This window comes from Herpailurus yagouaroundi, unplaced genomic scaffold (assembly GCF_014898765.1).
Source record: "Herpailurus yagouaroundi ecotype Mexico unplaced genomic scaffold, PumYag 196, whole genome shotgun sequence".
Lineage (NCBI taxonomy): Eukaryota > Metazoa > Chordata > Mammalia > Carnivora > Felidae > Herpailurus > Herpailurus yagouaroundi.
In genome coordinates this window covers 16,660,593-16,673,121 of record NW_024412427.1, presented here as the reverse complement: position 1 = coordinate 16,673,121, position 12,529 = coordinate 16,660,593, and the positions used below count along the sequence as shown (strand labels likewise).

The window sequence follows — 12,529 nt, the reverse complement described above, 5'->3', positions numbered from 1 at the left end:
ATAAAAGAAAAATAAAACCTGAACTTTTTATCCTTTGAAGAGACCTAATCATCATCATCATCGATCCATGGCTAGCCTAGTTATGGAAAAAAGTGAAAATGCAAAAACATGTAACATAAGAATGCAAAAATGATAAAGAAAATTTAACCACAAAGAAAGAGAGATAAGTAGTTTAGGAGTTTCTACAACTGTCTGAGACCCATACCCAACTTGCCTGCAGTCATTTGAATGTGAGGATGCCATTGTTCACACATGGAGGCTAAATGTAGCATTGTAGTTTGGAGAACATTGGAAGCATCTCTGGAGCCCATTGAGAGGGACCACACAGAAGGACATTTTTAAGTTTATTTATTTTGAGGTGTAGGGTCGGGGGGAGAGGGAGAGCAGAGAATCCCAAGTAGGCTCTGCACTGTCAGCATGGAGCCTGAGGTGGGGCTCGAACTTATGAACCATGAGATCATGACCTGAGCCAAAATCCAGAGTCTGGGTTTTGAACCACCTGGGTGGTTCAGTCAGTTGAGCCTCCGACTTCAGCTCAGGTCGTCTCACAGTTCTTGAGTTGGAGCCCCACATCGGGCTCTGTGCTGACAGTGCAGAGCCTGCTTCAGATCCTCTGTCCTCCTCCACTTGTACTCACTCTCTGTCTTTCTCTCTCTCTGTCTCTCTCTCAAAAATAAACATTAAAAAAAAAAAATCAAGAGTCAGCTGTTTAATCAACTGAGCCCCCCAGACACCCCAGAAGGATATTTAAAAAAAATTTTTTTTTTCTTTAACATTTATTATTGAGAGAGAGACACACAGAGCATGAGCAGGGGAGGGGTAGAGAGGGGGAGACACAGAATCTGAAGTAGGCTCCAGGCTCTGAGCTGTCAGCACAGAGCCTGATGCGGGGCTCGAACTCACAAACTGTGAGATCATGACCTGAGCCGAAGTCGATTGCTTAACCCACTGAGCCACCCAGGTGCCCCCCAGAAGGATATTTTTAATTGCACCTGAACAGATGATGACATTTTTGGCTGAAGAAGCAGTAGTGGTAATCACCATGGACTATAGACCAGGCCCTTCCCTGGTTTTCTGACTTCCCATGAGCAAAGTCTGCTGAAGTTCAGACCCTACCCTCAAAATATTTTAATTTAGTAATTAACAAATGCACAAATGCACTCAGACCCAGACTCTGATCAATTGTAGATCAAAATTCCTTGGATCCCTATTTTAATGACCTGATAAAAGAAAAGATATACTTTTGTAAAGGTAAATATTACCTGCTTCAGTTTTTACTGTTCTTTTATCACAAAATGGCTGGCATGTGGTAAAAAAAAAAAAAAAATTAGAAGAAAATTTTATTGTTATCAAGAAACAGTCAAGAGAGGGCACCTGACTGGCTCAGTCGGTAAAGCTTGCAATTCTTGATCTCAGGGTTTTGAGTTCAAGCCCTGCACTGGGTGTAGAGATTACTTAAAAATAAAATCTTAGGGGTGCCTGGGTGGCTCAGTTGGTTAAGCATCCAATTTCAGTTCAGGTCATGATCTCATGGTTCATGAGTTCGAGCCCTGCATTGGGATCTGTGCTGACAGCTCAGAGCCTGGAGCCTACTTTGGATCCTGTGTCTCTCTGTCTCTGCCCCTCCCCAACTCGTGCTCTCTTTCTCTCTCTCTCTGTCTCTCAAAAATAAACATTATTAAAATTTTTTAAAAATAAAATCTTCAAAAAAAAAAAAAAACCAGTCAAGAGAATTAGATCCAGATATTGAAATTAACTAATGGAGAATTTTAAGTAGCTAATAAAAATGCTGAAGAATCAGGGCCGCCTGAGTGGCTCAGTCAGTTAAGTGTCCAGCTTCAGCTCAGGTCATGATCCTGCGGTTCGTGAGTTTGAGCCCTACGTCAGGCTCTGTGCTGACAGCTCAGTGCCTGGAGCCGCCTTTGGATTCTGTGTCTCCCTCTCTCTCTGCCCCTCCCCCGCTCATGCTCTGTCTCTCTGTCTCTCTGTCTCTCTGTCTCTCTGTCTCTCTCTCTCTCTCTCTCTCTCTCTCTCTCAAGGATGAATAAACATTAAAATAAATGCTGAAGAATCTGAACAAAAAGAGAACAGCATATATGAAAAGATCAGAAATTTCAGCAGAGACTTGAAAAGTAGAAAAAGAACTAAATGCAAATGCTAGAAATGAAAATACTATATCTAAAATGAAGAATTCATTAGATTGTCTTAACAGCAGCCTAGATACAAATGAAGAAGTGTTCTGTAAACTTAAAGATATATCAAAGACAATTTCTCAACTGAAGGACAAAGAGAAGAGCAGCAAGGGGAGTAGAACAGAGCATCCAGTACCTGTCAAACAATGTCAGATGATCTAACATAGTATAGTTAGAATCCCAAAAAGAGAGTAGAGAGAAAATGCAGCAGGAAATCTGAGTTGATACTGTCCAAGAACTTTCCAAATTGATAAAATCAGTCCACAAATCCATGAAGTTCATTGAACCCCAAGTGGGATAAAAACTACTATAGATATGTATAAAAATGACAATAAATTTGTACAGGGATCTCTTGTGGTGAGTTTACAAATGTCCTTAATAAAATTCAAATTCAACAACCAAAAGTATTTAAAAATGCTATTCCAGTCTTTGAGTCTCTAGAAAATCACTGAAAAGGGTGTGATCTATACCTATATTACTTTTTTAAAATTTGCCTTATTCCCCCTTCTCTCAGCTATTTCATAGCTTCCAAACTTCTCTGAAACCCTCTTTTCTCTCCACCATCCAAATACTTTTTCTGCTCATATTTATTTCCCCCTTTGCCAAGATTGTAATCTTAAGCCAGGATTGATATCTGGGCTTTAATTTCCATTGGCCAATCATTGCTGGCAGCTCTTTGATGGCCAGAGAACATACAGCTCCATGCTTCCTGGTCGGATCCCACAGATCTCAAGAGGGAGAGTGAGTGCATACTCCTCTGCGAAGTGTATTTTTTTCTTTCATTATTTTTTCCATGAAATATTCTTTTTTCTTTTAAAGGTTTTTTTGTTTTTTGTTTTTTTTTTTTGAGATAGAGGTAACCAGCGGAGAAGGGGCAGAGAGAGAGGAGGACAGAGGATCCTCAGCAGGCTCTGCACTGACAGCAGAGAGCCCAAGGCAGGTCTCAAACTCACGAACTATGAGATCATGGTCTGAGCCGAAGTCGGACGCTTAACCGACTGAGCCTCCCAGACGCCCCTCCATGAAATATTCTTTACAGATGAACTGCACCAGTTCTCACAAACACACTAATTAAACTACAAGGAGGTGCTACTTTTTCATCTACAAAAATGCTAGAAATTTCTAAAAGACTAGATTGAGTTGCCACTTGTCAGAGTAAGAGTGAGGCCTTCAATGGAATAGGTGAAATGCCTGTCTTGAGTGAACATTTGGCATCCCTATCCAGCAATTTCTTTTTTTTTTCTTTTTAATTTTTTTTAACATTTATTTATTTTTGAGAGACAGAGAGAGACAGAGCATGAGCAGGGGAGGGGCAGAGAGAGAGGGAGACACAGAATCTGAGGCAGACTCCAGGCTCCAAGCTGTCAGCACCAGAGCCCTATGTCGGACTTGAACTCACAAATCGCGAGATCGTGATCTAGGCTGAAGTCAGATGCTTAACCAACTGAGCTACCCAGGTGCCCCCAGCATTTTCTTTTTTATTTTTTTAAATGTTTGCTTGTTTTTGAAAGAGCATGCTGCACTAGCGGGGGAGGGGCAGAGAAAGAGGCAGCAGAGAATCTGAAGCAACTCCACGTTGACAGTGGAGAGCTTAATGCAGGGCTTGAATTCATGAACTGTGAGATCATGACCTGAGCAGAAGTTGGACATTCAACTGACTGAGCCACCCAGGTTCCCCCCAGCAATTTCGATATAGTAATTTATCCTAAGAAATTAAAGATGTCACTGAAGAATGTTCACTTGAAGTATTGTTTATAAAAACTGTAGACAAAGTAAATGTCCAACAATAGGAATTTGGTTAAATAAAACTATTCAGGGGGCACCTGGGTAGCTGTCAGTTGAGCAGCCGGCCCTTAATTTCAGCTTTGGTCCTGATCTCACAGTTCATGGGATCGAGCCCCACATCTGGCTCTGTACTGACAGTGCTTGGGGTACTCTTTCTCCCTCTCTCTCAAAATAAATAAACTTTAAAAAAAAAATTCTTTTTCTCCCTCTCCGCCCCTCTCCCCAGCACGCATTCTCTAAAAAAAAAAAAAAAATCTCAGCGGCCCATTATACTGTCATTTGAAATGATGTTTTAGAATTGGATTTGATATAGGGGTGCCTGGGTGGCTCAGTCAGTTGACCGTCTAACTTTGGCTTAGGTCATGATCTCATGGTCCTTGAGTTCAAGCCCCATGTTGGGCTCTGTGCTGACAGCTTCGAGCCTGGAGCCTGCTTCAGATTCTGTGTCTGCCTCTCTCCACCCCTCACTCACACTCTGTCTCTTTCTCTCTCTGTTCCTCCCCTTCTCGTGCTCTGTCTGTCTCCCTCTCTCTCAAAAATAAACAAACACTGAAAAAATTTTTTTATTTTTTTTTAAATTTTTTTTTCAACGTTTTTATTTATTTATGGGACAGAGACAGAGCATGAACGGGGGAGGGGCAGAGAGAGAGGGAGACACAGAATCGGAAACAGGCTCCAGGCTCCGAGCCATCAGCCCAGAGCCTGACGCGGGGCTCGAACTCACGGACCGTGAGATCGTGACCTGGCTGAAGTCGGACGCTTAACCGACTGCGCCACCCAGGCGCCCCGAAAAAAATTTTTTAAAATTGAATATGATATAGAAAGATGTTCAAAATATATTTAGCAAAAAAGTAAAAGGTATTCCATCTTTGTAAAGTTTGTATGTCTGTGTCTTAGAAACTTTAGGTGATAGTCTTATTGGTCACTTGTTTTCATTTTCCCATTTTTATTGCATTGTCTAATTCATAAAAATACTTTTAAATATTTAAATTGAGCTTTTTTTTCCCTCTTGGTCAGTCAGTATAGTGCCTTTGAGGTTTTTTTTTTTTTTTTTTGCTTGTTGATTTATTAAATACATAGTCCTTGATCCCTGCTATTTCTTGGATACTGTGCTTATGCTAAAGTCACAGAAACAGGTAGACCTGGCTCCCGCTCATACTATTTAATGGGCTCTTAGGCCAATAATAGCAGCATACTTTGGTAACTGCTATAATTGCAGTGGAACATAAAGGGTAAGGAAAATCATTCTTCCTGGAATTGCTTCCCAGAGCATGTGTGGTGATCAGAGATTTTCCAGACCAAGGAGGAGGCGGTATGAGCATTCTAGCCACAGGGAAGGAACCTGTCTGAGCCCCAGAATCATCTCCTTTTCAACATTGAGAGAAGTTGTTCAAATGTGGCTCAGCTTACCGGTGGTGCCATAGATATGGACTTTGAGCCACCAGAGAGCAGGATGCCAGCGTAGGGCCAAGAGTTCTGACTAAAGTTCAGCATCTTTTGCCACCAGCCAAGAACGAAGGCACACTGACACAGTCTCAGCATTTTCTGACCTTTGCTGCGTATCTGACCTTGATATCTATCTGGGCCTGTCTTCTGGATTTGACTTCAAAGAGTCTGAGCAGATAAACTTTCCCTTCTTCCACATCAAATGCAACTGACCATTTCTACCTACATACACAGTATCCATTGGAAAAGTTGGAGAATACTGTGGTGGAAAAAACAGGCTCTGGGTATCTCCTGCCTAGATATATTTCCACTTCTGCTCCTCTTTAGTATTCCATCCTTAGGTAGATCACTTTACTCTGAAGTGTCTCAGTCTCCTCATCTTTATAGTGAGCATAGAGAAATATAAGGATGTTAGGGTGTTTTAAGACTGTGTGTGTGTATGTGTGCGTGCGCGCACGCATTTATGTGGGCATTTCATGTATAATGCTAGTTAGTTTTAATAGGAGAATTCATTGCATCTTTCATTTCATTCCTAGCATGGAGCTGAAAGCAGTATTTAATGATTCATTCTATCTTATTCTGTAATTAGTACTAACACACCTGGCTCCCTCGGGGAAATTTTTTGGAACAGAGTGCACCATCTTTTTTCGTGTATTCTCTAAAACACATAGACTATCTTGGACCCTGGATCAGGGGCACTGATTGGACCTGATAGCAGCAGGTCAGGATCCCAAACTCAGGAGGTCTGGTTTACTGGGCCAAGGCACAGAGGTGGTAGGGTAGGACAGTCTGACCCAGATAATTGTAGATTTCCAGTTACAAATAGGCACATATTTGGGGTTGCCTGGGTGGCAGAGTCGGTTAAGCATCAGACTCTTGATCTCGGCTCAGGTCATGATCTCTCAGTTCCTAAGTTGGAGCCCCTCATTGGGCTCTGAGCTGATGGCGCAGGGCCTGCTTGGGATTCTGTCTCTCCTTCTTTCGGCCCTTCCCCCACTTGTGGTCGAGCTTGCTCTCTCTCAAAATAAACAAACTTAAAAATATATGCAAATATTTTGTGTGTGTGTGTGTATATATATATATATATATGTATATATATAATACGTCTGTAAAAATAGAATGAGAACATTTTCCAAAATGTTTTTCCTTTTAATTTTTTTTTTTTTTAATTTTTTTTTCAACGTTTATTTATTTTTGGGACAGAGAGAGACAGAGCATGAACAGAGCATGAACGGGGGAGGGGCAGAGAGAGAGGGAGACACAGAATCGGAAACAGGCTCCAGGCTCTGGGCCATCAGCCCAGAGCCTGACGCGGGGCTCGAACTCACGGACCGCGAGATCGTGACCTGGCTGAAGTTGGACGCTTAACCGACTGCGCCACCCAGGCGCCCCATAATTTTTTTTTAATGTTTATTCCTTTTTTGAGAGAGAGAGAGAGAGAGAGAGAGAGAGAAAATATGCGAGTGGGGGAGGGGCAAAGAGAGAAGGAGACAGATTTTGAAGCAGGCTCCAGGCTCTGAGCTGTCAGCACAGAGGGCTCGAACTCATGAGCTGTGAGATCATGACCTGAGCCGAAGTCGGACGCTTAACTGACTGAGCCACCCAGGTGCCCCATATTTTCCAAAATGTTAACAGTGATTTTTGTTCTAGATTTTCTGAGTTTCTGTAATAAATGTATATTACTTGTTTGTCTGTTTTTAAAGACTTTTTATTAACACAGACTCAGAAAAGAACATAAAACTAATATGTAATTTAATAAGTCATTATAAAGCAAAGCAACAGAGTCTTGCCACCCCAGAAGCAATCTGAGTGCTTTTTGTCAAACCCATCACCTCTTTCCTACTCCCCGAAGAATAACACTATCATGAATTCTATGGCAATGACCCCTACTTTTCTTTGCAATTTTATCATCAAAATGTGCTTCCAAATGTGCTTCATGTGTAATGCTAGTTATACTTTGTATACTATGTATACTATATACATAGTTTAACTTTGCCTGTGTGTGTGTTTAGGTTTCTTTTAATCTATAGGTTCTTTTTGTCCCTACCCCCACTTAACTATTTATTAAGGAAATCAGATCATTTGTTTTATAGTTATCCTCATTGGGATTTGTTGATCACATTCCTATCATGTAGTTTAACATTTTCCCTGTCTTCTGTATTTCCATATTATTGGTAATTGAATCTAGAGGTTTAATCAGTGTCAGGAATGATTTTTGGAGGGAAAACTACTTCTGAGAGGGTATTCTTTACAAGAAGTATATATATGTAATTGAATCTCTTTTAATTTTGTGAACAGTCACTGATGTATGGTCCTTAGGTCTTTCATTGATTAATTAGATCCTTAATTCACCATTGTAAAATGGTAGTATTCCAATTCTATAAGTCCTTCTTCATTTATATTCTCTAAAGAGAAATAATTCAGCTTGCTATTTGGTTATGCAGTGGTGGAGTTCATGTGGGAAGAACAGGATAGTTGTTTGAATTCTTGCTTTTATTTATCAATTTTCAAAATAAAGTTGGTTCCCAACCATTCCCAAAAGTAACCAATTAGTTCTTTTTAGTATATCTCATTTTGAACTCATAGATTTAAACCTATTTGATGTGTTTTTATCCAGTGCAGTTACCATCTTTGCTGATGTTCAGCTTGTTTCATCTTTGGGTAGTAGCTCACTTAAAGTTGGTTACAAATTGTTTTGACACAACCCTAATAGTCCTTGATAACTTCCTTGCCATATACTACGATAAGAGATTCCTGGGTTCTCTTATACATTTCCTGTCCCAGGTCTGGAATCGTCATTTCTCTAATAAGTTCTAGTTTGTTTGGGGAGTGGTATTTTAGCACAACAGTGTAGGTGCTGCGAATGCTCATTGGTACTGGTTTGGTCATTGTTTCTATATCTCTTCAGTGGATAAAGGTAGGAAATTCTCTGTGTGTGTCTTTCTCTCCATATGTATATACAAATATTCTCACATGTATACCTGATTTTTTTTATCCCAAATTATATATAAAACATATTCAGAAAACAGTATCAGCACTGTCACCCATGTGATTACTTAAAATAATTTTAGATACATATACACATATACTTCTGTATTTATTTATAAATAAAATATAGATCATCTGGGCAACAAGCAGCGGAGCCATTAGTAAGAATGTTGTTTACACTAAGAATTCCCAGCAGGGGTCCATTGTGCTCTATGCCTAGGGCCAGTAGACTCAATACCTGGCTAACACGGAGCCCACAGGTCTGAGTACTTGCTTATCCCCTTCTGGGAGAGAAGAATGGAGGAGAGCATAAATCCAGCTAGTAAGTTTTAATGCAGCAAACAGAATGCCTGCTGTGAGCAAGGCACTAGGCCAGCGCCCAACATACCGACACTTAAACTGTGAGATGGGCAGTGAAGATAACTTATCTCAGTACAAATTATCAGCAACTTCAGAATAAGACAAGGATACTATTTGAGTGTCTTAAGCAACTCATAGATGATTTTTTTTTTTTTTTTTTTTTTGGTTAACTGATGATGTTTTAAAGGAAAGCCAGTAGCACAAAGCAATGTGTGGTGACTGGGAACCAGAATGAGTTCAGAGAGGAGGCTGAAAAGTAGCCGGGGTGGGGAAGGAAAGAGGTTGCACAAAGAGGAGAGTCAACTGGGAAGGGCACACAGTTTCACAATCCTCCCACTGCCACTGGGGGAGGGTGTAAGGGAGGAGAGGGCTCTGGGCTTCCCATGGCACCACCCAACTTCTAACTAAGGTCATCTAACTTGTCCTTAAAGCTCCACTGATGTGACCCTTTTGGCACAGGATGTACCATCTTTAAGATACATCATAAATAGGTCCCTCTTTCCAACAAAGATTGCTAAAGGCATTGCTAAGGCATTGGAGTGGCCATTACTGCCCCCCTTTTTTTTAAACAATTTTATTATGCTATAATTTATATACCATAAAATTTGCCTACTTAAATGTACAATTCAGTAGTTTTTAGTGAAATTTACAGAGTTGTACAACCATCACCATAATCGAATTTTAGAATATTTTCATCAACGCAGAAAATTCCCTTGTGTTCACTTGCAGTCAGTCTCTGTTCCTCATTCAAATCACTGATCTACTTTCTGTCTCTATAGATTGGCCTTTTCTGTATATTTCATATAAATGGAGAATACACCAGGTGGTCATTTATATCTGGCCTCTTTCACTTGACATAATGTTTTTGAGGTTCATCTATGTTGTAACATGTATCTGTAGTTTGCTGTTAACTTTTTAAAATATTTATTGAGAGAGAGGGCGAGTGGGGGAGGTGCAGAGAGAATGGAGACAGAGGATCTGAAGCAGGCTCTGTGCTGACAGCTCAAACCTGATGTGGGACTTGAACTCACAAACCATGAGATCATGACTTGGGTTGAAGTCTGATGCTTAACCAGCTGAGCCACAACAGGCTCCCCTGCTGTTAACTTTTAAAACATTTAAACAGTCTGGTATTTTGAGATCTGATTCATGATTCTAAAGTACTTGAGATCTGATTCATGTTTCTAAAGTACTTCTTAATATAACCAAATGCATTATCCTTTTCATTTTCTTCATAGGATTTGGTGGCTTTTGAACATCAGTGGACTAGCTTCTTTGCTAATTTTGATACAGAAATTCCTTTCCTGCTGGAACTTTCTGAATCTCAAGCGGGTGAGGTATGTAAGGGAAGGGTCAAAGAGAAAGAAAAACCTGATTAACATATTGTTTCTATTTTTGTTTTGTTAATTTTTTCAGAATACAACACTACCGATCCTAATATGTTTATTCTTTCCTTATGCTTTGTTGTATGCTGTATAGAAGTCTTTAACCCCCATGCCAACCTACCAACATCTATAAGGAAGTTGGGTGTTTGGTACCAGCTCCTATATAAGATGGATAGTCATTTTTCAGTGTCATGATACCTCTGTCAGCAAGGAATTCTATTGGGCAGTAGTTGATAAGCCTAGACATAATTTTCCACATGTGAGTAGCACACCTTTGTCAGTTAAGTCTCTAGGTAAATTTTTTTTTCCACGCAAACAATGGTGAAGTTACTAGTTTCAGGGTAAGATTCACTCCAGGAGTAAACAGTGGTATCTAAATCAAGAACCGAGGCATAGGCCAGTGCCCAAAACTAGTCAGTAAGAAGGATCAGAAGACAAATCTTGAGCTTGCACTTGAGCCTACTTTGGTTTTGCACGCCAGTCCTCAGCTCCCCTGCGCTACACTGACTCCTGATCTTTGGAGCTGGTGTTGACCTTTGTTGTCATGCATCTCACTTTTACATATGTTATAAACGCCACCAACACATTGCTATTATTTTTGTTTAAGCAGTCAGTTCTCTTTTTAATCTCGTTTTAATCCTTTCTAAAAAGATTTAAGTAATAAAAAAAAATCTTACATATTTGCCCATGTAGTTACTGTTTTTGATGCTCTTCATTCCTTTGTGACTATCCAGATTTCCATTTGGTATGATTTCCTTCTCCCTGAAGTGTCCATTAATATGTTTCATAGTGAAAACCTTCTGATGATGAATTCTTCCAACTTGTATAGGTCTGAAAAAATATCTGTATTTCACCTTCATTTTTGGGAGACATTTTGCCATGTATAGAATTCTTGGTTGACTGTTTTTTCCTTTTTGTACCTGGAAGATACTGTTCCACTGTCTTCTCACTTGCATTGTTTCTGATGGTCTGTTCTTTCGTCTTTATCTTTGTTCCTCTCTGTATAACTGTTTTTTTTCCCCCTCTAGCAGCTTTTAAGATTTTCTCTTTTTTTTACTGGTTTTGAGTTGATTCTGATGTGTCTCACTATAATTTTCTTTATGTTTCTTGCGCTTGGCTCTTGTTGAGCTTCTTGGATCTGTGGATTCATAGTTTTCATCTAGTTTGGGAAGTTTTTGGCCATTATTTGTTCAGATATTTTTTCTGTCCATCTTTTTTTTCAGAGACTCTAGTTACCTCTATATTAGGCCACATGAAGTAGTCCCACATTTCACCAGTGCCCTTTTTAGTTTTCTGGATTATTTTTTCTCTCATTACTCTGGTTCCTAGAGTAAAAGATACTCAAAAAGGTATATTCTGTGACATGTCACTCCTTGTTTCCTGTCACCTCCTTCTCATTCACTCCCTCACTCCACCATTTTCCACCTACTCTACTACCAGTAGATAACAAATCTCTTCATTTCTGATTTGTCTTTTTTTTTTCTTTTGCACACATGAGCAGATACATGTGTATTTTCTTATGTCCTCTTGTTTTTTCATTGAAGGGCAACATACATGTAGTCATTTTCACTTTTTCACTTAACAAGAAAATATCCTGCAACTTTCTCCAAGTCAGTTCATTGAGATCTTCTCATTCTTTGTTATGATTCATAGTATACTACTGTGTGGATTTGTAATTTATTCAGCCGTTCTCTTATGTGTGCTTATTTAGGTTGTTTTCAATATTCTGCCATTGCAAACAGTGCCATAGTAAATAACTTTGTGCTTATGTATTTTCATATTGTTGGAGGTTTGTATACCTAGTAATGCGATTGCTGGGTCACAAGGTAAGTGCACATCTAGTTGTGTTAGTTATTGCCAAATTTCTCTTCCGAAGGGTTGACCAATTTGCATTCCCACCAGCTGTATATGAGAGTGCCTGTTACACCACAGCCTCACCAACAGGATGTATTGTCACACTTTTTAATTTCTCACCATCTCGTAGATAAGAAATGGTATGTCAGTATTATTTTAATTTGTATTTTTCTAATAATGAGTAAGCTTGAACTTTTTTTCATGTTTGAAGGCCACTTTATATTTTATTTTCATATGTTTTTTTCCCGTTTTAGTATTAGTACAGTATTATTAATGGAACTAGAGGAAATAGTGATCGAATGATCCTCATAGGTTATTAGGATTACTTGAGATAATACATTTAAGTGTCTATCACAGTAGAGGTAAACCTCAGTAAAATATAGCTATTATTTTAATATAGAGAGAGTTTTTACAGATCAGTAAGATCTGTAAACACCAAAACTCCAATTGATGAACATCCAGAGGATGTAAACAGTTAATTACCAAAGGGAAATCCAGATAGCCATTGAACATATTTGA

At 39.4% G+C, this 12,529-nt stretch overlaps 1 protein-coding gene across 1 annotated transcript in view; it reads left to right on the top strand.

Moving 5' to 3' along the window:
* The window catches only part of DNAAF9 (dynein axonemal assembly factor 9), a 126,579-nt gene that overhangs the window by 28,313 nt on the left and 85,737 nt on the right, over positions 1 to 12,529 (top strand). The window contains exon 9 of the mRNA XM_040446812.1: positions 10,010 to 10,108. Within this exon, the coding sequence (XP_040302746.1) occupies positions 10,010 to 10,108 (99 nt within the window). The remainder of the gene's footprint in view (positions 1 to 10,009; positions 10,109 to 12,529) is intronic.